Below are 26,851 nucleotides of genomic sequence, written 5' to 3' on the forward strand. Positions count from 1 at the left end.
TAGAAGTTGATTATAAAAATTTTTGAACAGAACGTATTAAATGCTAAAAAAAAACTCACAATGAAAGGTGAACATCCCCAAATGAAACAACAAGCTGCACAACATAATTGAAAAGCTCTGATCATTTTCACTTCTGACGTTCTGATTGACATGATCTTGTTCATGAATGGAATCTCCCATGCATATAACTTGAGCACCTTAAAAAAAAAATACATGTAGCTTACATATGTTATAAGGTGTTTTACTAAAGCCAATTTTTTAATAATAATAAATAAAAGAAGGATGATATTTCCGAGCTAATGAATCATGGTCCATAATAATTTGAGACGTTTCTTCCAGACTTTTTGTCTGCATGTTCAATAGTAACTAATCACCTATCATCATTGAAGATTTCTCCCGCAAATGTGGACAAAATGACTCTTTAGCACTGAAATGCCATCAAATAAATCATATGGGGGGAAAAAAGAAAAGTTTATTGATATCTCACTTTTATTCCATTGATAATTTCAGTCAATAATTTCAAACGATTATCTTTAGTCTCCATCTGCTTTTCCTATATAATTCAATATATATGTGTAAAAGATATAGAAATATTCCACATTGAAAAAAAGTAGAAGTCTTGAGGAAAACAAAATCAGTTTTTCATTTCAAAAAAGTGAACAAAAATACATCAATAACAACATTGAATTACCAATCCTTGATCTTTGGCCTAAATAATAATCTTTAGACTGAGAAAAATGAATTATCTTCAATGACACAGCATCAGAATTTCTTCTTTTTAACACAAATTACAACACTATTTCTCAAACAAAATCAAATCATAATTTCCTAAATTCAACGTGAAACTGTACAATAATACAAATAAAATAATAATAATAATATAAACTATACTTAATTCATTTTTATTAATTTCACTTCGTAAAATGCAACATAAACTATTTACTTGAAATTTCGAGGCTTTTTTCATCATGTACATGTTGATTGCTAATAATATACACATAACAAGAGCACCAGCTAAGCATGATGGACCAAGGTACTGCCACAGAAGCATTACTGAAACGATCAATTTTATTGGAGAACCGATAGCGTAGCCAAAGTAGGAGCAGAAATCTGCAACTTTCTCAACATCCACTGACATAAGATTGATCATTTCTCCACATGTGTAATCCTGTCTTGCTCTACTTGAAAGTTTCAGAGACTGAAATTAGAGAAACGTTTGAGAATTTTCACTGACAAAATTCTAGAACATGGGTTTCTAACTGGTGTTCTGTGGAACTCTGGGGGTTCCGTGACAGGTTTTTGTGGTTCCGCATGATCAAACGCCACGGAACCCTTAAAAATCCGGAAAGCTTTCAAAGAAGAAGAAAAATTTCTTATTAATAATACTCGTGAAGCTGTTCTTTATTTTGGATTCTAAGGGGTCATTCAAGTATTACGTCAGCATCGGGGGGGGGAGGGGGTAATCACCCTGTATACATATATATATTATCTGTAAGAAACATCACTTTACTGGAACTACTGCTGTCACGTATCAAATAAAAAATAAAACTAGTAATTCTTCGATTAAAACTCGTGAACGGTTTTTGATTTATGCGCTGCATGGAAAAAATCAATACAGAATGATATTGAAAAATATTTTTTGAGCAAAATATAATATCAGTTGAATTATCAAGTTTGATTAGTAATTTTAACAGTTGTTGTTTGTGTGCGTTAAACTAACATTATTAAGATGCGCAAGACTTTTTTGCAATTGTAAACGAAAGACACCATAATCGAACTGTCTAGTCTATATCCTTCGTAATTACAATTTCGAAAAGCTAAGGCGGATGTTTTGGACTACTGTTGCGCATCTTACTAAACAAAGGACATTTGTTAAAATTTCGAGGCAAATTTGACAATTTAACTAATATATATTATTGCTTATAAAATATTTATTAATATCACGCAATACTGACTTTTTTTATGCGGAACATTAGTCGAAATTCGATCATCAATTTCAATCAAAGAATGACAATTGGTGTATTTTTTATTTGATAGGTGACAGCAGTAGTTCCAGTTCAATGATGTTTTACATGTAATATAACAAATACACACAGTAACTATACTGCAGCACACTTATTTTCAATGCTTTCTAGAAGGCACATTTTCACTGATAAAAATTGATTTATTTTTACCCGTTTATTGGTTATGGACAAAAGTAACTAAGAAAGGCACCATTTTTTCATAGTGAATACTTTCGCAAAATATGGACGTTCAAAGTCTGAAAGTGACTGAAAATGCTTCCCTGTGCACAAAATGTTTTTGCTGAGCACAAAAAAATTCGCTATATTATATAAGGTAGCATTTATTTTCATTTCGCGCAGATATCGAGACATGCAAATTTCGTGCGCAGAGAAACAACAGGTCTGTGCAGGTGAAATAAAAGAGAATGCGTCCACTATCTACGGGGAAAAAAGTTAGAGGGCACATTTAATTCAGCTATAAAGTTTATCCTTTTCCTGCGAGCATTTCGGTACTCATCCATGGTCCCCACAACCTACAGCCAGGTTCCTGAGATATTTGGTGGGCCTCCTTTATAATGAAATAAATTTTTTTATAGTAGAAAAAAAAAAGAGACAGAGAAAAATCATAAGATATTTGTCCCGGGTCTACGTGCTAATGCCCCGCCAGGCCTACCCTTATAAGAATATGTACGGAAGTTCTTCTTCCGTGTGGTGATGGTTATAATCAAACCTATTGATTCGTGTTTTTTTGTTTTTTTTTGTTTTTTGGGGATTCTTTTTTGGAAATTTTTTTATCCACGAAAAGTGAGACTTCTTGAATTCCGGAATTACGGGTACTTTACGGGACACCTAGGGCCATTTTAGCACATGAGTCTCATCCGAGCACAGCCCGGGGACCCATGGTGTCCACATCCTGCAGTAGGGACCCTACGCTGGGATCTTTAGTGGGCCCCTAAGTCAGATTGTTAACGGCCCATCTATTATGAATTTGTAGTGTGAAAAAAACAAAAAATGGTGTGAGAGAGAATCATCTCTGGCCTCCGGGCTGGAGCTCTGTCAGCCTCTCTTTGCATAGGGGCTTCCACGATAAGATCTGGCACAATGATTTATGACAATAAATATGTTTCATTTGGGGGGGGTGGGGGTTCCTAAGCCCTCTGGAATTTTGGCTATGATACTTTTGAAACGGCAGTATTTAGGGACTTTTTTTTTTGATAAATATTCAAATATTTGTTTGAGTTACGTGAGAAAACCTCATCTTCATCAAAAGTCCCGCGAAACAGCCTTATCAAGGGTTCCGCGAGAAACATTAAGTTGGAAACCCTTGTTTTAGAATACTTTTAAGTCTTTTACAGCTAATGATTCAAACAACTACTCCATCAAATCACAATTAAGTTCAAAACTGTTTCTGTGACATGATATTTATTCATTGTTACGTCGTAGCAGAGGAGTTGTAAATTGTCATATAATCTTATAATATCACACAAGTAAAAAATATAAGAATACGAACTTTTTTGTACACGGCCAGAACAAGTGAGGACCTTGACTGTAATGAGAAGGCTTCCGAATAGAACATGCTTATGTTATGGAATGCTCTTCCCAAAAAGTCAGCAAAAAACAAAGTGCCAGCATAAATGAGTCCTTTCCACAGATAATCATCATTCAACAAGAATGATATCAAAGCACTGAAAGAAATTTCATAATTTTTTGTCAGTCTTATAAATTTCATTTCAAGTACATGGTAAAATGATTGAAAAATATTCTAATCACACAACACATCAGATATACAACAGATATACTTTTCAAATATGCATACAAATAACTAAACTTTATGATTATTTGACCAAACCCTGTTATGTATGTTGCCTGGTTACATCGGGCTTCAAAATATACGTAACCGCATTTTTTTTTCATTTCATAAACAGTAAACTGAGTTGATCTTTTTTGAACCTTTAAAGTGATGAATATAGTGATCATTCAGGGAACCCCTAATATTCCCAAACTGGAAGGAGTTTAACCATTGGGTCAGGTGTTATTTGAAACACAACGATATTTCCTTAATTTTTTTTAATCAACATACAGTATACAGTACGCTATTTAGGTAATGCAAATTTATATATTTCATATTAAACTGTGTGTGTGTAACTGGTGCATAACCTTTTCAGTCCGAGGTAACAGATATGTGGTATTTCTGCCACACGCGGGCCAGAGATTTATATACACAAGATGACCATATGGACTATACTTTGCAAATTTACTGGCCTGTGACAATTTATTTTTCTGTATTTGACAACTGGTGACACACACACACACTTTACTTGCCTCCGACTTTTTTTTTCGATGTAATTGACAAATTCGCCTACCTCTGAAATTTTTTTTTGGCTGTCAATGACAACTTTACTCACCTTTGACAATTTTTCGGGCTATAATTGGCAACTAAACTGGTATTTGAGAGCTGTACTTGCCTTTGGCAGCATTATTTGCAGTTGACAACTTTACTTGCCTTTGACAATTTTGTTTTTCCTGTCAATGACGACTTTACCCGCTTTTGACAGTTTGTCTGGCTGTAATTGTGGAATTTACTTGCCTTTGACAATTTTTTGGATCTAATTTGCATTTTCTCGTATTGATCCAAATTTCTATATTTTTATGAAGGAAATATGGTTATGATAGGTTATTATAGGGATTTGTGTATTGAGAGTTATCTACCGGAACATCTTTCGCGGGCCGGATTTGGTCTGCGGACAGGTGGTTGTGCACCCCTGCTATAATCTATGAAAAAATTTCAGTAATATGTTAACAACAGGTTTATATGCAAAAAATTTCAGTAATATAATATCTTACTCTAGCAGCAAAGGTGGGACAAAAGCCAAAGCAACATAGACTATGTGAAAAATGATGGTTATTGAGAAATGCCAAGGAAAAGCTCTGACCAAAATACATGCCAAACCAAAGCCAGAAATGTCATCTGATGCATCCTGATCATCTGGGCATTTTTTACTCCTAAAACATCAAGAAATATATTTATGAAAATTTATTTTTGTGCTTCAAAAGTAAAAAGAAGAAAAAATGCATTTTGTCTTCAAACAAAGCAAAAAACAACGAATGTTCAAGAATATGTCCATAAGTGAATCATTTAAATGCTAATAGCGTATTGTTTTATAAATCATGTGTAATAAATTTTGTCTTGCACGAGAGTAAGCATTCTCAATTAATGGAAAAAATATTGACCTCATAGTTTTACTCCATCTCTTTGAAAAACATCGCCAGACATGATGAGCTTTCAATCTTGATGGTAATTTTCCGAAATCAGCAGGAGTTAAAAGTTTCTCAGCACCAAGACAAACATATCTGTTAATGAATTTATGTAAAATATGTCAATAAAACGACAGAAGTGCAGGGTTTTCGCAAATTAATGACAAGATTTTGAAAGTAAAATGTGTCCCTTCTATACGGTCACCGCGGCAGGACAAAAAAGTTCGTTCGTCCTTAAAAGAGAGGTGACCGATAATCAGGGGTTTTGAAATGCATACTTTTATTATACAAGTTGAAATTACATTATTTGGCCGTAAAAGAGGGGTAACCGCATCTAAGAGGGTGTCCGTGAAGAAGAGGTTTTACTGTATTTACATTATTACATACACAATATAATCTACTTCACCAAACATCAACTCTAGCCATTGAGTACTTTTTCCTAATTAGAAGTAAACTTCTAGGATGAACGGTTAGCCCAGTAAAATGTGGCAAAGAGAATTATGGAATTACCCTGTGTACAAGGTGCATAGGTAAATCCCTTTATCCTGGAATAACTCAGGAACCGTTGATCTTAGAAGCATACTTCCAATTGGAAAAAGTATCCTAACAACGTGTAGACCTCAGATACATCATTCGTGTTACAAGGGGTTATATAGTTATTGAAATTAATAAAAATTAATTTTCATTTGGGCAGCCTGTCCTACCCAGTTAGAAAGCTGTTTCCCTGTCTCTGTCGGGAGCTCATCAAAAAATTTTCATCTTTTGAACTGCAACATTCGCTGCGATATTTGAATTCAAAATCACTAAAAATATGAGAAAGAACCGCATAAATTAACGGACAAGCTCATTTTACGCTTCATATGTGGTTCTTTCCCTTGATTTTCAAGGTTTCTTTTAATTCAAGTATCTAAGCGAATGTAGCACAAACATAGAACATTTATTTTGTTGAATTCAGGAGAGGCAGGGCAACCACTTTGATTTTTAATTTTAATAACTTTATAATCCCTTGCAGTACAGATGACTTATTTGAGGTCTACAGATTTGTATTTATATTTTATTAAATTACGAATGCAACTCGTGATGTTGCATTCACATCGTGACAGATATTCATACTCAGAATGTAAACACGGAAATCCATACTCACAACGTGATAAAATATATATATATATATACAATACAGAAGCGTAAGCAGGAAGGAACAATAGCAAAAGAAATCTCAATAGTATAAATCTGTAAAAATCTGTAATCAGCAAAATCTGTAAAAATACAGTAAAACCTTCCAATAACGATATTTTCTTTGGTCCTGGCGGAATTCCTAATTCTATCGTTAATCGGAAACAGCGCAAATGTCCAAACTGTCTACAACAATATTTTTTTAGGTCCCCAGAGTATCGTTATAGACGGGTTTTACTGTACAGGTTTTACAATATATATACACTTATTTGGATAGTTTATCAATTTGGAAGTGCTTCTAGGATCAACGGTCCGCGAGAAATTCCAGGATGAAGGAACTTTCCTATGCACCCTGTGTCATCATCAGCCATTCTAATATTTGCAGTTTTGTTTAAAACCTTCATGTAATTAAAAACTTCAGCTGAATAGGATTTCAGCTTAAGATACTCACTTATTAAACCAATGAATAGTGATGAATGAAAAGAAAGGAACGTCTTCAAAAGGATCCTGGAAATAGTTTCAATAATAGTTTTAATAAGAGTTGCTGTCACTGTATAGATAGATACATTGGGTGCATAGCCAACAGGGGGTATAGCATTTTACTGGCGAACCGTTGATCTTGGAGGTATACTTTCAATTAGAAAAAGTTTCCAAATAATGTGTAGTACTCAGATATGTCATTTATGTTGCAAGGGGCTGTTTAGTTACTAAAATAAAAATATTAACTTTTAATACCATCCCCGCGTGCTCAAAAACCCAATTAGAAAATTTGTGCCCTGTCTCTGCTGATGCCAACAAAAAAAATCAATGTTTCTAATTAAAGATAAGAGCAATATTCACTGAGATATTCGAATTCGAAAAACGGAGGAAAGTTGGGAAAAAAGCGGAAAACCCATTTTATATTCGCATTTAAAACGTAGTGTTTTTCCCCCAAATTTCTTCCGTTTTTCGAATTTGAATATTTCAGTGAATATTGCACTTAGAAACATGGATTTTTTGTTGTTGGCATCAGGAGAGACAGGACAACAACTTTGTAATTGGTAACACGGGAACGATATAAAAGTTAATATTTTTATTTTAATAGCTATACAACCCCTCGCAACATGAATGACATTTCTGACTACTACACGTTATTCGGCAACTTTTTAACTTTTTTTTTAACTGGAAGTATACCTCTAGGATCAACGGTTCACCAGTAAAATGTCATATCCCGTTTACTTTTATAAAGTGCATACGCGTGTAATAAAAATGTAACTTTTGGAAATGATGAACTTCATTCATTCAACTTTGAATAACACCTCATGCAAACTTTTTGTATAGGAACAAGTTCTTTCTTTATATTGTAGTTACATAATGCAAAATTACCTCATCAGACTTTCGATGATAATATTCGGGAAACAAAGACAAGAAGAACACGCAGTAAATCATGGGGAAATGCACCATGTCCAGCACATATGAGATCAGATGAACATCAGAATGCCCCTAAATGAAGGAAAAAAGAATGAGTAAGGAAACAATAATATTCATTTACAGCAAGGGTGCTCAATGGCAATTTATCTGTCGCGGTGTGTACATTTCTATTTTTAACCTTTATGAGAGTGCGAGCTACTTCAATGGTTTGAAAATGTGCTGCGGCCACTCAAGTGATTTGAAAATTAGGGGGGGGGGATCACTTGAGTGACATGTAAATATGCCCCGAGCGCTTAAATGATGTGGAACTTCATCACGGCTTCTTATATTGCTCTGCCACTGTGTCGTGAGCCGCTCAAGTAAATATAAAGCGTGTCATCAGTGATGCGAAATTTTACCATTGACCATTTAAGAGTTATCTGCATAAATATATGCTGCGGGGTCGCTTGAGTTACGTGAAACCGCACCACAGGCGGGTTAAGTGCTCTGACACTGTGCCGCGTATCCCTTAACGTAATATGTAAATTTGCCATTTAGTTCATTTTTACAAAATTAAGTTGTTTGAGGTCACGGGCCACATCAGATGACTGCGAGGGCCACATTTGGCTCGCCGGTCATGGGTTGAGCACGTATGCTGTGAATCATACAATGACAACCCAACTTTATACTTAATTACTGTAAATTAATTACGACCCCTATTTTTTGCAGCACTTGTTACATCTGCCTAGTCTGGCTCTAGTAATCATGAACGCCAGAAATATACTGTGTGTGTGTGTCTCACATAATACTTTTCTCTTTTTCTTTAATTAAAATTATTACAATCGACAGCTGAATTTTCATGAATGATGCTTGAGAAAAATAAAAATGAATCCTTACCTTATTCAAAGCAAATATAAAAGCTGATTTATGCATCAGAAAGCCACAGATACTCATGGAAAACCAGAACAGAGTCAACAAAGTAGAAGACCTCACTTCATGAATCTTATTTAAAAGAACCAAATACAGGGCAAGTCCCTGAAAGTATTAATAATAGAAAAATAAGAATTTATTGATATTTTTTAATGTCTCAAACAGAAAATAATAATTTTTCCCAGAGTCATCTTAAGAACATCATGGGCTCTAGGGTAAAGTGGTGTTTTGGGGCTTCCCTGCCTAGCTGATTGGTCTGCCTACTGATTCCCATGCATACACTCAAAAATCATAGTACCGAATTTCATTATAATGACGCTTCCCCCCTCCCCATGCAGTTAACGTCCCCAGGCCGTGCCTGGGTGGACACATGCGTTACGACAACTATTATTTTATCAAATAATATCAACCTTTAATTTTTTTGGAATCTTGTTGGGAGTAGTTTTCAAGTGCGTATTACATACATGTTACGGTAAATGTGAAAATCGGTGATTATATATACCGCTGGTTGTCATGCATTTTCCTACATTTATCATTTTACAGGTGATTATGCATAGTTCCCGAATGAAGTTGGTAAATATGATAAATGTGGAAAAAATCATGCGGAGAGAGAGAGAGAGAGAGAAATATCACTTAAATTCAATCCACTAAGTTTCTGCCTTACGTGATGGTAGCACTACACATATTTTGCTGTAAAAACTAAATGAAATGGAAATAAATGTTATAAGGAGATAAAAACTTATAAATTATATTATCAATCTTATTTAATGTGTTATCTTTTTTCACATTTATCAACATTTTGGAACATAATCAACATCACCGATCGAATCCATTCTCCTAGACCAGTGTTTCCCAAAGTGGGCAATATCACCACCTGGTGAACGATGTAATGGTTGAAAATTTAACAGCTCTTGACACCGTGGAATACAGGTTGTGGTTCTAGGTGTCGAGATCTCCTATGCAAAAATGGTGACTATAGTTTAAGCCAGTAGTTCTCAAACTTTGGAAGCCCGCAGCCTGGTTGATTTCTTTTTTTGAGTGGAAGGCCCAGTCTTTCCACACAACTAATGGGAAATGAATGGGTAAAAAGTAAACAACGAATTACGGCTCGGTTTGACTGATGCCTGGGCCCGGCGGTTGAGGAACACTGGTTCAAACGATGTCGGCGAATACCACCCAAAGAGAAATAATTTGTGAACCGGCAAAAAATAAATACACTCAAAATCTGTCAATCTTGAAACTGACGGGACCGAAAAAAATTTCGAGATAAAGAGTTTTCGAGAAAGAGCTTAGCTGACTTTTTGTCATGCTGAAACAGTGCCGTCTTAACGCATGGGCCCACTCGGACACGATCCGATTGAAATTTTCTAGGATTTACCAAGTAGGGCCTCCGAAAACCACTTAGCCCGAGAGCCCATGATACTCTTAAGACGGCCCTATGAACAAGCTATCCACACATGCTATCAAGCTATCCATCCCCCCCACCGTCAATCACAGTATCCGCCTATGACACGACGTCCTATATAATCATTATATAGGAGGCCGCACCTATATGATCGGCAAGATCATCACAATGGGCTGTAATACGAATAATCCTTTCTTATCATTGGGCTTGGCTTCTAGATAAAGAGTTTTTCGAAGACTACTTCGATACAGGGAGGTGGAAATTCACTGATTTAGTACAGAAAATGCAAAATGATTTTTTTCATTTTTCGAGATCTAGAGTTTTTCGAGTAATACATTTTTCGAGTAAGAGAGGTCTGACTAAATCGGAGAAACAATTTTCGGAGAGGAGAAAAAATGAGAGATAATTTGAGGATTGGCAAAAGATAAATGGGAGAAATTATTATTTTCTATATATATTCTCACATAATATTATATTCAAATAATTTGAAGGGAAAAAAATACAAGTATAAAAGAACTTACGTATGCAACCATTTGAGAGAAAATACTATAAAACATGACATCGGGAACATTCAGCTCAATTTTATATCGTTGGTAAATGATGAGAATAAGTTCCAAAATACTGATGATGATTAAAATCTGGCATATTATCTGTAGAGAAAATAATGACACATCAATTATTATAAATTATTTAATTAGGTAGAAATCCTTGAAAGCAGGCTGTTTATATCATTTTCCTTCTCTAATAGACTAAAATAATGCAAATTTCTCCAGTCTTCTTCGTAAGATTTAACACGAATAATTAAATTAAAAAAACGTAATTTGTTCTGTAAAATGTCATTCTGTTAATTGTTTAAAATATTCCTATGGTGAGTTATTTTATGAGGGAGGAAACGTCTATACAGGGTGTATAGTAAAGTTCCTTTGCCACATTTTAGTGGTGAACCGTTGATCATAGAGAGGCATACTTGCAATTAGAAAAAGTATCAAAATAAAGTGTAGAACTCAGATATGCCATTCATGCTGCAAGGGATTGTGTAATTGTTAAAATATAAAAATTAACTTTTATACGGCTACCCTGTCCTCGAAAATTCAATTAGAAAGTTGTTGCCCTGTCTCTCTTGAGACCTACAAAAAAAAGTGCCACATTTGAAAGTGCAATATTCACTGAGATATTTAAATTGAAAAAACGGAGCAAAATTGAGAAAGAACAACAAAATATCTCTAACGGGCAACGTTCTTTTTCCTTATTTACGCTGTTCTTTCCAAATTTTGCTCTGATTTTGGAATTCGAATATCTCAGTAAATACTGCACTTAGAAACGTGTAATATTTTTTTGGCCTCAAGAGAGACAGGGCACCAACTTTCTAACTGTGTTTTTGACCACAGGGTGTCCACATAAAAAGTTAATTTTTATATTCTAATGGAAACAATTCGACAATAGACTTCTATACAACCCATTGTAATGTAAATGACGTATCTGAATGTTACATGTTATTTGGATACTTTTTCTAACTAGAAGTATGCTTCTTCGATCACCGCCTCCCCAGTACAATGTGGTCCAGGGACTTTCCTTACTATCCCATACAATGATACCTCTTCGAATGAAAGCTTCGTCTGACGAATTTTTCTGCTTTGGTTAACGAACGTTTTCGTTGATATGAATGCACGCGCTAATACAAAATAGCTCATGAACTGAATTTCCGTGACAATCATCATCAGATTTACTGTTACTAGAACCGGATTAATTCATGTCCACCTAGGAATCTTTTTTCCAGATGTACGCACACTTCTCTTCCTGAAATTCTTTAAATAATTTCATGTAAAATGAAAGATTCGGATAATCAAAAATTCATTGAAAAAAGTGGCGCCATTGTTTTTAGATCAGAGCACGCGTTCTGTCAATGCAAGACTCTTAGCATCAAGCTGAACAGTCTGGACATTCTAGGATATTATCTTTTCCATCTGCATGCATCAGACGCAGAAATGAGCTAACCAAATCACTAATAGGTGAGGACGAACTTGATTGGATCGTGTCAACACCAGCTTAGTAGACTAAAGCGCTTGTACATACTGGAAAATAAAAATATCTGCTCAGCATCTCTCATCTTCCTGCAGATTCTCATTTATCCAATTTTGAAACTGTACATTTTAGCCTTCAGTCAGTTTTTGCCTTTTCTATAGCATTCTTTGGTGTTTTAAAAATCATATCTTGAAATTTTGGGCAGAAGCTGGAACGAATCAAACGATTTTCCGTAGAAAACTATGAGAAATCGCGTTTCGGCTAACGGACGTTATTCCGAAACGAATCATCTTCGTTAGTCGAGGTGCCACTGTATATTTAGAACTTACCAACTTGGCTACAACAATGAGTGTCCAAGGAGATTTCATTAAAATTGGATGCTTTCTCATAAGCCGTATCTTGATTAACGCTTGAACTGAGAACAAAATGCAAGGTAGGAAGATGAAAACTGAACTCTCCAAACAAGTGGAGGAAACAGGATCGTCAGAGTACCATGACCTACCGCACTCCTAAAAAGTGGAGAGAAAAGAAAATCTCATTATTTATTTTATTCAAGACGCAGAATACGTATAAATTTCAATTCAATCCCGATTTAACTCGAGCAATTTCCTGTGAACAAATGTCTCCATTTACGGAATGCAACGGGTTCAGATGGAAGGCTTCTGCACCGTTTAGAAATAGAAAAAATGCATTTTAAAAACATATCTGCTTTTTTTTTCATGGTGATCGTTTTTACTGCATATTTTTCTCACTTTTGGTGCTTTATTTCCTAATTTTCAACATTTTCAGGATCTTTTAGTGTATATTTTGTTTGTTTTTATTTTGGAATTTTAAGTGCATATTTGCATATTTTTAGAGCATATTTCGCTATTTTTTTTTTAATGCGTATAATCACGATCACCTAGATAACACCTAGATAACCACCTAGATAATAGGTTATCTAGGTGGTCGTGGTATAATCCGCGCTCTACTGATCAGTGTTTCCCAAAGTAGGCGATATCGCACCTGAAAAAAAAACAAAAAACATGCACGGCCGACGGAGGCGATAGAAGAAAAAAATATGGGGCTTCCCTCTTTTTCTCTACGGGTTTACTAAAAACAGGGAATTGAAGGGGGGAAAAAAGCTCGTTTGGGGAAAAATTAAGTTTGGAAGATTATTAAATCCATCTACAGAAGGAGAGATTCGTGTTTGCTCATCATTGAGTCGAGGGGAAAAAATGAAAAAAAATTCCTAGCAGAGCGTGGTTTCGATCCACGGACCTCTGGGTTATGGGCCCAGCACGCTTCCACTGCGCCACTCTGCTGCGAGAAATAAATACTTTATTTACAATCATAAGCGTGTTGTAAAGTAATTATAAACACCGTAGATATGAGCAAAGATGGAAAATAAATTTTTATACACTTGCAGGAGTTATAGGAAGCTTCGATACCTCTCCTAAGGAACCTTCCAGCCTATTCAAACCAACAGTCAACTTGAAACCGGTTATAAGAGGAGAAGCCTATAGTGGAATGGAGGGGAAGGGGGGGTAACCAGCCATCGTAGCTGTGGACGAGTTGATATATATATATATATATATATAAATGAGATTTTTCCGACAAAATTCAAGTTCCTTTGTGTTATTCGCTTCAAAAAATAATTTCTATCGTCAATTTCTTATAGAATCGAGAATCGTTAATTTTCTCCCGCTAGATGACAGCACAAATACCTTAACATCTGAACGGATATTTTTATTTTCAAGTCTTATTCAATAGATGGCAGCAAAACACATCTCATTGAAATCTCGTTGTGCCTGTGGAGTAGAAATTGAAGCGCGAAATTTTTTTGAACCTTTTATTTTTCATTTGGAAATCGATACATTATAAATTTGTTATTTTAGATTTGCTTTTCTTTTTATGAAAGGGTTAATGATTTTTTTTAAAAAAGTTCGCATTTATGTGAGGACGTGTCCACTCTTTTTATTTAATTTTCAGAGTCCTTATCGGAGCCGTAGCGTGCGGTCTCGAGGGCCGTGACAGACTTTTTCTTTTTAGGGTCTTGGGGAGGGAGACCCCTTTTGTTGCAGGTGCGGATGCAGGACGATACATGGCCCCCACAAGGGATGAACTGACAAGGCTCCAGCACTGGGACCCGGGATGATTTTCATTATTATTTTGTTTTTTCACGCTATAAATCCATCATAAAGGGGCTTGTGAAAGTCTGGTCGGGGGACCCGCAAAAGATTCCAGCCTAGGGGCATTACTCCATGATGTCAGATTTCTCATGGGCCCTTCTATAGTGAATTTATAGCATTAAAAAACAAAAAATTATGGTAATTGTCTGACCAGGGATCCAGCCCTGGGACCCAGGGCCTATAGAGTATCTGTATTGGATTAGCTCCATGTGACTAGAGGAGGAAAAAAAATAGAAATTTGAGAGGGAAACACTATTTTGTATAAAAATATATACATATAGTTTTTCCTGCCAAATTTTGAGGGAAAACAAATGATTACCGCATCGTGACTGTGATATAATGGGTTTTCATAGCTAACATGAACATAATTACCACGAAAAAGGCGCTAACTTGGCAATAAGCAAGTAGTTACATCAACTGCCCCCCATAGGTGGAGATAGACTTGAAAGTCTGGGGGGGGGGGCATGATGATGATATCAATTCATATATACGGAAATAGATTAGTAGGCTTTACCTTTGGCGCTGGGCCAAAGTATCTCCGCCCATGCCTATGGTGTAGATAACTCTGGAGGTCGTTATTACGGTAGGAGTCCGTAGGTTTCACACCTAAATGTTATATAAAACCATCCGCTGATCATAATTACGCCACTTAACCCGAGACCCAATTATACGCCTAGACAAGAAGATATATATGCGCAGGCAACTTCTTGGCAGTGCCGTCTTAAGGCATGGGTCCACCCGGGCACGGCCCGGGGGCCTCACAAAAATGATAACTTGTTAAAATTTTCGAGAAATTTCTACGTAGAGCCTCAGAAAAATCAGTTGGCCCGGAGGCCCATGATGCTCTTAAGACGGCTCTGCTTCTTGGGTGCCCATGCATATCAATACATAAAATACATCAAAAGAATTTCATAAAAAATTAAAATGTGTCAATATGGCATAAAATTCCAAAAGGCAGCATAGTAGGCTATACATAAAATTCCACTAATCCATTTTGACAGGTGTAAGTTAAACAGACGACCCACTTGGAGATGACCCCGAATCATGTCTTTCGTTGTTGGACTGTGGCCAGGGATCTCCGGCCAGATCTCGAATTGGGCTGGCCAAAGCCTGAAATTCGGACATTGCCCCGATCAATTTACAACTAAATTGGCTGATTCGCGATCTGGCTAATTTCGGACTTTGGCAGTAAAATATACATATTTCCTATTTGGTTTTTTCTCTCACACATATACACCAATCACCGTCGAAATTAGTAGAACACAAGGATCCAGAGTTACCTTCAAGCAGGGTAGTTGTTATTACTTCCAAGGTCCTTAGCGCCACCTTAACGCATGGGCAAACCCAGACACGTCTCGGCACCCACAAAGATGGATATGACAGGGCTCCAGTCCAGGAAGGTTCTTCTCATTCTTTTTTTTTACAGTACAAAATTCACATCTATAGAGGGGCAGTGAAAAATCTGCCTTGGGGCCCCACTAAACACCCCAGCCTCAAGGGGCTCTGCTACAGAAGAAAGAGGAGCATGACCTCAGGCTGCGTAAGAGGGCGTCATGATATTATGTAATCCAGTAACAAAGGTTGCTTTTTTTTTTCAATATATAGGGTGCATAGTGAACGAGGGAAGCGTGGCACTTTACTGGCGAACTGTTGATTCCCCCTCCCCCCGAGTACGCCAGTCATGCCCCTTCCCCCATGTAGCAACAGGGCCCTCCGGTCAGATTATTCACGGTCCTCTCAATAGTGAATTTCGAGTGAAGAAACAAAAAATGGTAAGAATTGTCTCAGGCCCCCAAGCTGGAGTCTGTCAGCCTCACCCTTTGGGGGGGGGGGGGGCATAACGCCAGTGCTGCCGACCGAGTCATGAATTATAACTCGTTTATTAGAAAAATTGTTATTTTTGAGGAAATCTAAATGTTGAGAAAAAATTTACACATGATAATTAATGCTGTCAAAACTTTTTCTTTCGGCATTCAAACATTACCGGTTTTTCAAGAAAACTTCCGTTTTATTATTTTTGACATTTTTTTTTCTAATTTTTAGGCCATTTTTTCCTCATTTTTAGGCTATTTTTTCAAGTTTTCAGCGCATTTTTTAGTCATTTTTCAAGAATTTAGGGCAACAACATCTGGGCCTTGTTAATAACTATATATATACAGGGTAATTATAAAAAAACTATCCCGACATATGGGCCCCTAACTATCATACCGTTCACAGCAACTGAATGAAATTTTGGCATAAGATATTTTGATGTATGCGCTCAAGAATGATATGGAAAACAACAGTGTCCCTCTAACAGTTACGGTTACAGTGAGAAAATTTCGAAAATATCAAATGGCAACACCAAGTTTTTTGTATTGGAATGTGATCTCCATTGTGAAAAACCCTAAATAGCGTTCGAACGGCAACTGTAGCATGAAAATCACTGGCGGTAGATAGGCTAAAAGTGAGGACAACCAATAAGGACAGAGAAGCAGCATAAAATAAAGCATTTTATTGTGTTTTCCACATGACCTTGTGGAGGACTAATCAGGCTGGGATCTCAGCCGAAGAAACGGTGTGACGAATGAAACGAACATTAATGCTGTGGTGCACGGCAAAGTCCTTTTTACTTTTTCCTTGCCTAGCTCCGGGGATTTTCGTGCTACAGGTGCCATTCCAACGCTATTTAGTGTTTTTCAGTATGGAGATCGCATTCCAATACAAAAAACTTGGTGTTGCCATTTGATATTTTCGAAATTTTCTCACTGTAACCGTAACTGTTAGAGTGACACTGTTGTTTTCCATATCATTCTTGAGCGCATACCTCAAAATACCTTACGCCAAAATTTCATTCAGTTTCTGTGAATGGTATGATAGTTAGGGGCCCATATGTCGGGATAGTTTTTTTTATAATCACCCCGTATATATATATATACACACGCACACAATTGATAATTATTAAAAGAAAAAAAAAAAATACAAGATGGAGTTTATGCAAGAGTGAAAAGGTGAAATAGAACCCCTAGCAGTGGGTCGTCATCGGGGGAAGCCCATGAATGATTCGAAAATAGTAGGCGTTTCTGAAGGCTAGCTATGCCTAATTGCACTAAAAATGTCAACTGTTATTCTCGACTCCTGCCTTCTCAAAAACATGCATGTTAGACGAGAAAAAAAAATGGAATGAAAAATGAGAAAAATATTTTTTGAAGAAATACAATATTAGACAATATACAAGAGCTTGAGGTTATAAGCAAAATGAAGCATGAGAAAAATATATACAAAATGAAGCATGAGAAAAATATATACAAAATTACAAGAAATACAGATATTACAGAGAATTTTTTACAAAAATTACAATTATTATTATATATATTGTAATTTTTTCGGACAGACTTCCTCGGATGACCCTGTCGCTACGACTGAGATATTTATAATTCTGGTATGATTGATACTCAAGGGGACACGAGAGGGGGAGTTGGGATTCCCTGTTCAGAATTATTTTTTTCCCCTAGGGTTATAATAAAAATTTATAAATTTCTGAACAAATAAATAAATTTCTGATAATAAATTTAATTTTAATTTTAGTTTAATTTCTGATAATAAATATTTCGAATAAATTTCTGATATTAAAAAAAAAATCTAAATCGACAACACATACTATATGGATTGTTGATAGAGTTGTTGACCGCACATGTTGCCCCACGATGTTTCTATTTACGTAACACGGATAATCCTCAAATTATAAATCGCTATGATCAATGAAGAGTTTTTGTTGGTTTTTTTTTTACTTACCCAGAATGTATCTCCGAAAATGTTCATATTTGATACGTTCCGACAAATTACGCCCACTGATCTAAATAAAAGAATAACTTTGAATTGAAAACGCGGGGCAAAATAGAAAGGGTCAGAGAGTAAGCTATCTTTTAAGAAAACGTCGATGTCATTTCTTTTTTTGGTTGCGTTCAAATTGCGCAATTTCCTCACAATATAGAGTGCAGCTGTTTTGTTTCTTCTTATCCCTTAATAAGCACCTTCTGTGTATGTGTGATATCTTTCTTCTTTCCCCCTCCTCTTCATCTTCTCCGCAATAAAGAAAAGTCATTTCACAATAATAATAATAATAATAAAAAATATTAATAACCTTGGATTGGAATATTTATTTATCGTTTTCCGTCTTTTCTTGGAGGGTAGATAAGCGGAAAAAAACGTGATAAAAGAAAATATCATTCAAGAACGAATTGCCTTTCGTACTTTCTCTCTATCGTATCCTCAGAATTCATTATTTATTTATTGTCATAGCACAATATATTGCCGATGAATATGAATTGAGATAAGGGTACTTTGAAGAGGAAGAAATGTTATGGGATCTCTTTATCAAGATCAGGAGAGCATTTTCTTTGAAAAAGGCCTCTCTGCGCGGTGAAACACTGACTCGAATTGGCTTAAACAAAATAAAATGAAATACGTATTGAGATAATAAAGTTAAAAAAAAATTAATGAATAACTCATATACTGAATAAAAATATTTTAAGATTTGAGGCCCGTGTTTGGCACGTATACATTAGCGAGCCGATCTTGTAACGTACTACCAAAACCTCCTAGAAGTATCTATAACTTTCTATTATTCCATTCTATAACTATTCTATTCTATTAACTATTCTATTCTATTAACTATTCTATTCTATTAACTACTCTATTCTATTAACTATTCTATAACTATCTATTATTATATAGGAGGCTTTTTGTGTGTGTGTGTGTGTGTGGTACTACCCCCTGGGAGATAGAAAAGATTAACAGTAAGATGAGTGAGACAATAAATCGGGTGCTGATCGCATTTCAACATAGGCGGAGATAGACATGAAAGGCTGGGGAGGGGGGAAAGCCGTGATAATGAAAGCTGGTGGGTGTACATGATGATGATGACGATGATGCCAATTCACATACTGTCGAATCCCGTTATAACGAACTGCAAAAGACAGGAGAAATCACTTCGTTGTAGCGAAATTTCGTTATAAAAGAATTCCAGGTTTTTGCATTGTTCCTATGTAAACTTATCTGGGAGATTAGAAAAGTGTTCGTTAGAACGAGATTTTCACTATAACGTTATCCGTTAAAACGGGATTCGACTGTATACGCGCATACTGGCCACAGCGTCAGTCCATCACTGACGCTGTGGGGGAAGGATGAATTGCTCCCCCATGCCTTCCCGTATCTCCGCTCATGATGTTCATTGGAAGACTCCAATAAATTGATGAGCACCACAAAGTTCTCTTTAAATCTTAAGTTACCTTTTTTCATATAGATATCAGTTTATTTCATTACGTACTGTAGAAGGAATACTTTTTCCCCAAATTTTCTCGCTTTTTTGCTTTTCTTTCGTGTGATAAAATAACACTTCATTTCATAATCATTCTTTCTCCAAAACAGGCCAAGACAAGACACCAAAATCAGGTCTTTGATCACCTGCTTTATATATCTTCGTTGAGACATAGCGGCAGGCCATGTTCTGGTTAGGAGGAGGAGGAGGAGGTGAAATCAAAACTAATCTAAAGGAAACTCATGCCCAAAATAAAACACACAGAAGAAGGTATCGACATTCCATTTTCCAAGAACATTCAAACTCTTTTTCTTCTCAAAACAGTAGAACCTCATTGTAGCAGATTAATAGGAGACTAAAGAACTTTCGTTTTAATGAAAGTCCGGTTTATGACAAATAATTCTGATAGAGGGTGTAATGCAACAAATTACACATCAAAGTACAGTAGTTAACTATAAAAATTGTTTATTATACATCATGTAAAAAATGGCCTTCAACATAGGTTGAATTGAGAAAGATATGTATGAATACAATGCATTGCTCTGAATTTTTCTGGCTGGCGAGTTAGAGTATGGGTCATACAACGCATATTCATGTTTATGCAAAACAACACAACGATCAGTGTTTAATCGCGTGCTTGGAAATTTAAACTCATCAGATAAAAATTAAGCTCCCTTTACTATTATTGAAATTTGCTCTAACTGTCGGTTATAATAGGGTCCGTTATAATGAGGTTCTACTGTAATTATAAAATTAATTAATTCCATTATATATTTCAATACGCTGAATTGAAGTCTCACACAAACGGAAGCATTTTTCTTAAATGTTAAATAGACATTTACTTTTATTATTTACTGCACAATAATGTATCAACTAAATTTATGAGAATAAAAAGATAATTGAAATCATAAATAATTATATGAGTCCAGCATCCTTTGCCATTCCGTTGAATTTTGAATGTCCATCTTGTAATAGGTCCTGAGGACTTCCAACTTCAGCAATTTGACCATCATCCATAACAACAATTCTGAAATATATCATTGCACTTCATTATTTATTGCACAAAAAATCAGTTTGAAATCACCGCATGCAAATTTTAGGTCAATTTTCAAAATCCCAAATTTTTAAAAACTACTACGGCAGTAGTTGAGCGTCTGAAGCGTACCCTGTGGTTGTACCAAAGCCTCCTAGATAGACTCCTGAAGTCAGGGCCGTCTTAACAGCATCAAGGGTCTCCGAGCCAGATGATTTTTCTGAAGCTCTACGTGGCGAAATATTGGCCTTACATGGCGAATTCTCGGAAATTTCAACCACATTTAATTTTTGTGAGGCCCTTTTCTCTTGAGGTCCCCGCGCGAGCCCATGCGTAAAGACGGCACTGCCTGAAGTAGAACCGTGGTTGCACATCTTAAGACTTATACAGGCAATTTTGATTTTTGAAGTAATTTTAGAATGCTCATTTGCGATTTCGATGACACAGTCTGATAGAAACTGAATATAAATCAAGTGATCGTAGTGATCACTGAAATTTTCAAATTATAATCGATGATATACAGTGCCCTCCGCTTATTAAAATAACCTTTTTCTGATATTTTGATTTTATTAAGCGGCTGATTTTTATAACCGGTGAATCAAAAACTATAATTTAAAAATACTTTTTAAACAGAAATTTTATGAAGTAAAATGTAACGTATCCAATACAGATGAATTGGCACTTTTATTAATAAATAATTATAGCACATTTAGTGTATATAGTTTTCGTGCAAATGTTCTCAAGGAAATTATGCTAACATTTTCCCGAAGACTTTGATTGATCTGTTTCACAGAGTCTCTCATTGTTTTCTCGAAATAATTTTAAAAATATTTAAAAAGCTCAATCTGGTCGGTTTCTTTGATTTCATGATCTTTAATTTACAGATTTGTTCTTCGACATTTGCAGTCAGTCCTTTACTGCAGTAAATTGCTCATAACAGTAGAGCGAACGTACACCAAGACTTAACGTACGCCAGGAATGTACTCAGTTTTCAAGTAGAAATCCCCCCATTTTCGAATTTCTAATTTCTTTTGTCACTTTTCTAACCTAGAGACTCCCCTCATTTTTTTCTTCTTTTACCGAAATTTGAAAATATTCGCAAATTAATTCTAAATGAAAAAAAAAAAATGGGACCAAATAATTCACAAGTTTAAATTTCCTTTCGAGTTCCACTCAATTTCTTAGTAGATAGAATTCATTTCGAATATGTATATATGTATGTGTGTGTGTGTGTGAGCTGTGTGAGAGAGAGAGATTTTATTAACCGGGGATTTCAGGTGGTGGGTATTCTACACATTAATTTTTCAACACAAATCCTTAATATTTAAAAAAATGTGTTCTGCTCAAACTGGATTTTCAGTGTCCATTCATAAAAAAAAAATATGTAAACAAAAAATTATAATCAGTTTAAAATTAATTGTCGTATACAAGACGATTGAATCATTAATAATATATATTACCCATATTTGCATATAGAAACGTCCTGTCCACTTGTCAATACAAGATACATCGAAAGATTGGTTATTTGTGGAGATGAAGATTACAAGGAAGAAAATTCATCACTGCCCCCACGGGGACTCGAACCCCGGTCTCTCGCATGCCGGATAGCAATGCCTTTGTCATTCACGAGCTATTAGTTGATTGTTGACGCCGTCCATGTACGGTGCCTTTCAACATATATACGCTCCAAGGTTGTAATATTCCCTATCTGCTTCCATAGCTTAGATGGTAGAGCGCTCGTTCGGCAAGCGAGAGACCAGGGTTCGAGTCCCCGTGGGGGCAGTGATGAATTTTCTTCCTTGTAATCTTCATCTCCACAAATAACCAGTCTTTCGATGAATCTTGTATTACCCATATTTGTTATTCTTATTGCTGGTAAATCTCAATGCGATTGAAGCTTATGATCTCAATATGACCAATTGATAAAAGGAATTCATTAGATTGGAAATGTCACGTTGAATTTTAATTCCCTCACTTAGTTTAAAGAATGATATCTGAAAAGTTCAGTCACCTATCGTAATCAATGATCGTGTTCAGCCTGTGTGCCACTGTTATGACAGTATGGTCTTTGAATTCGTTGCGGATGGTATTTTGAATGAGTTGGTCAGTCTCGACATCCACAGCAGCAGTTGCTTCATCAAGAATCAAAATCTTGGTCTTCTTCAGAAGTGCACGTGCAAGACAAACCAGCTGCCTTTGTCCAACACTAATAAGGAAAAGAATCGGGATTCTACATCCAACTTTCTATGAAATAGTGATAAAATTTATCAAAATATTCTTTATTAATGAAAAAATAAGAAATACAACTGTTAAAGAACTATGAAAACTTCGAGAAAATCTTCTCAGTATTTATTGTGTTTTTTCAACATACAGTGAAACCTCACTACAATGATGTTCGATATAAAGATAACTCAATCAACAACGATATTTTTTTCAAGTTTTGTTTGGTAATGCCTATACTATATTGTTGAAGTGATGCCTCTTGATATAATGATAATCCCTCTACAACGGTATTTTCTCCTGGTCTACAGAATGTCGTTATATCGAGATTTGTGCATTACTGCTAAAATTTTCTACTATGCAAGAATAATACGTCAAGAATTTATATTCCACATAAAGGAGTTAATCTGGGACATTAATATGTACGTTTTTTCGATCGTCTTTTGCAACAACACATAAAAATGCATGACTGCTGCTGCTGCTGAACCATACATGCACATCGTCCATATTCCTCTGCGGAACTTCTAACGAATTGGTATATGTTAGAATGTGTGTGTGTGTGTGTAGTGAACCTGGCGTGAAGTTTGTTTCTGTGTAATGCTTGTTATATGTAGTGCTGCGATCTGCCACCAATTTTTTCTAACTATGCGTGAAGTGTAATGATTTAATAATTGTATTGTTGTAGGCCTGTTGCTCTCTGTGGCGAGACTTTTTAACGGGGAGATCAGCTCACATTCGCGCCTCGAAGTTGAAAACCACAGAAAACCAACTTCGGCCGACCACCACTATGGCGACGGTGGGGTACGAAGCCGGGTACTCACAATGCGAGTCCGTCACTATGACCACTCGGCCACCATAGTGGCAAAACAAAACAAAAATATATATATATATATATATATATGACTGATGTTTACAAATATATATTTTAGTAAAATATTTCATTGGAAAATTAATGAAAGAAAAAAAACAGTTTTTCCAAATGACTAATTTTTCAGTCTGATTGTTACAAAAAAAGGCATTCGGAATCTTTCATTTTGAAACTTGATGAAAGATTTCATGATATTCAATTTCAATGTTGCCTCTATCTTCGCATATTTTTCATACCTTGCAAGAGAACTTGGATTACGCAGCTCTCGAAATGAAAACTCACGAAAGCAATCATCCACAACAATCTCACCATTAGGAATACAAATTAGTGATAACCTCGGCTTTCAACTTTTTTTTTAAAACGAAGATTTTTTTTTTTTTGCAATATGCCTACCTTGACTAATAGATATGGATTTGGGGGGGGGGGCGAGGGAGCTAACACACGAACATTTTTGTCACATTTCTACAACAAAGCTACGTTGTAAGCTCGATTTTCACTCCAATTATCGCCAGAATTACCGTCCGTCGAGCCTACGTCTACCTCCGAATCACTTTCCAGACAGACATAACCTCTATTTCTCGTTCAGAAAGCGTTTAAGTCATTACGAATCATGCATTTAAAAGAATAAGCTGACTTCGAATGTTTTTAGAGCATTAATGCTTCGGTGCAAGACTCTTAGCATTAAACTGAACTGCCCAGATGTTCTATAAGAGCTTATCTTTTTCATCTGCAATGTGAGACAGAAATGTGCTGATCACACCACAAAGATAGACACCTAGAACCCTATTGGGTTTAGATGTATGGAAAAAATACATGAGTAACATATGTGTACTATGACAAATGTATAAAGTATAAAAATAAGATCTTGAGAAAAAAAACGTTTCTCACATTCCTATAAATTTTCCTTCATCCATCTGTGAAGCCTTCGGTTCGTTTTTGTCGTTATAAAACTTAAATTTAAATTTTGTGCAATGCCTGGAATGAATTAAGTGATTTTACATAGAAACGTATGAGAACTCGTGTTTCGGCTAACAAATGAGATTCCAGAATGTATTATCTTTGCTAGCCAAGGTATCACTGCACATCGCCATGGGGCATAAACATTCGTAATTGCATACAAGAAGTATTTAAAGTGTATAAGGTATATACACATCTGAATTCATGTGAGCATTACCAATCATATTGCACAAAATCAAAAGGAAAGGGTCTCTAATAAAAATTTATTTATACAGCCATACCTAAGGTTTCCTCCACCTTCAGAAACTTCGTGCTGCAAACCCTTTGGAAATGACTTCACAAATGACTTCAGATGAGCTTGTTCCAAACAGAACCAGAGTTCCTTATCTGTGTAACAATCATTGGGATCAAGATTCAATCTCAGTTGACCTGTGAAAAGAGCAGGATCCTAGTGGGAGAAAAATATCACTGAAGATTTCGTATTAAAATATACATAAATCAGTGAAAAAAATATTTCGTGATATTTATAGATTATATAATTTGAATAAAATTTAGTAATTTAATAATGATAGTGAAAGTGTAAATTGAATGTTTTCTCAGGTATACCTGTGGTATTATAGTAAGTTTTGACCTCAGCTGATGAAGACCAATTTTCGACACATCTACATCATCGATCACAATAGAACCACCAGCGGGTTCAAGGATACGAAACAGTGCTAGTGTCAAGGAGGATTTCCCTGCCCCAGTACGGCCTACAATGCCTACCTAAGAAAACAAAAAAATATCAAATTGTCAATATTTTTATTTTACTTATTCCTAAATCCATAGGTTTTAGAAATAAGTGTGACATTTGCAAATATTTATTACAAATCAATGTTTTTCCCGCTCTCTTTTGGCTTTTCTTTCTTTTCGCAATTAATGAATTGTATATACGTACATATCAGTTTATAAACGTTTGTAATAAATTTAATGATTTTGCATATAAATTAAAAAATGAAGTTTAATGAATGAAACTGTATAAAATACAATCTAAAAAACTAAAAATTCAACATATTATATTCTCGTTTTTATAATATTCTATCTTTTTTGCTTACCTTCTCGTTGTTTGAAATATTCAAAGTTACATCTCGCAAGCTAAGTTTCAAGCCTTTCCTATATCTTGTACTATAATTATTCAACTGTATCCTGCCAGCAGTTGGCCAAGAAGACTTAGGACGTGTTTGTGGTATATCCCAAGGTGCCTGCCAAAAAACAAATTGAAGTAAAAAGAATGTTATGCATCAAAGCAGCGTTTCTTAAATCGCGGTCCGTAAAGATAAGATAGGTAGAGAGTTCGCAGGCAGACTTGAAAATTTAATTCTGGTGAAATGAAAACTATTCAGTTGCATGCAATGAATATTAAATGCAGGGGTGTCGGAATTGTTTTGAACCTGTGGGTGCTCCACTTGAGTTTCGTGCAGAAAATCTTGATTTCTGAATCAATTCCGGGGGTGCTCGGACCCGTTCTAAAAATTTGCATGGGTGCTCAAGCACTCACTGTACCCCTGACTCTGACGTCACTGTTTAGTGATATTCCCATTGAATCGAACAATAAATTCAGCCCACATACTGTTAATTAGTGGTCCATCGAATTACTTTAGTAATTTTAGTGCTCCTTGGGTTCAGAAAGGTTGAGGAAACGCTGCATTATAGAGATTATAAATACAAAAAAAATTTTAAAGTATAAATCCATATTGATCTGTAACAAGCAATTTGATCAATTACTTTTAAACTAGATGGGTGGATAAAAATACTACTCGACATAAGCTGCATTCAGTCACCTCTAAAAATAATTACACAAAGAACACAATATTTGTGAGGAAACCTATAAACAAACTAAAGAATACAATTCTTCATTTATTAGGAAAAAACATTGTTTTATCAATTAATATTCATTAAATGTTTTTTTTAAGCGTTGAAAAAGTATGAAATTTGTGATATGACTCACTTCAGAAGGAAGTTTTGAATACTCAATGACTCTTTCAATTGAAACGGATTTGTTCTCCAACTCTGTTCCTGTCCGTACGAGCCAAATTAGAAGGTCATTCACCTGAGCGATTTAAAAAGTATGTGTAAAAGATAACATG

General features: G+C 35.5%; 2 protein-coding genes across 2 annotated transcripts in view; both read right to left on the minus strand.

Moving 5' to 3' along the window:
• LOC149086692 (ATP-binding cassette sub-family C member 1-like) overlaps window positions 1–5,365 on the minus strand; it is a 28,747-nt gene extending 23,382 nt beyond the window's left edge. The window contains exons 1-6 of the mRNA XM_089231049.1: window positions 5,235–5,365; window positions 4,848–5,006; window positions 3,514–3,688; window positions 944–1,198; window positions 488–553; window positions 60–197 (exon numbers count right to left, since the gene is read on the minus strand). Coding sequence (XP_089087175.1) covers window positions 60–197; window positions 488–553; window positions 944–1,198; window positions 3,514–3,688; window positions 4,848–5,006; window positions 5,235–5,239 — 798 coding nt within the window. The 5' untranslated portion in view covers window positions 5,240–5,365. The remainder of the gene's footprint in view (window positions 1–59; window positions 198–487; window positions 554–943; window positions 1,199–3,513; window positions 3,689–4,847; window positions 5,007–5,234) is intronic.
• Window positions 5,366–20,453: 15,088 nt separating this feature from the next.
• The window catches only part of LOC149086693 (ATP-binding cassette sub-family C member 3-like), a 36,025-nt gene continuing 29,627 nt past the window's right edge, over window positions 20,454–26,851 (minus strand). The window contains exons 25-30 of the mRNA XM_089231048.1: window positions 26,713–26,814; window positions 25,820–25,966; window positions 25,332–25,490; window positions 25,007–25,173; window positions 22,692–22,886; window positions 20,454–20,674 (exon numbers count right to left, since the gene is read on the minus strand). Coding sequence (XP_089087174.1) covers window positions 20,563–20,674; window positions 22,692–22,886; window positions 25,007–25,173; window positions 25,332–25,490; window positions 25,820–25,966; window positions 26,713–26,814 — 882 coding nt within the window. The 3' untranslated portion in view covers window positions 20,454–20,562. The remainder of the gene's footprint in view (window positions 20,675–22,691; window positions 22,887–25,006; window positions 25,174–25,331; window positions 25,491–25,819; window positions 25,967–26,712; window positions 26,815–26,851) is intronic.

This window comes from Pholcus phalangioides, unplaced genomic scaffold (assembly GCF_987345545.1).
Source record: "Pholcus phalangioides strain wild (caught in Gottingen) unplaced genomic scaffold, Ppha-v1.0 ptg000004l_1, whole genome shotgun sequence".
Lineage (NCBI taxonomy): Eukaryota > Metazoa > Arthropoda > Arachnida > Araneae > Pholcidae > Pholcus > Pholcus phalangioides.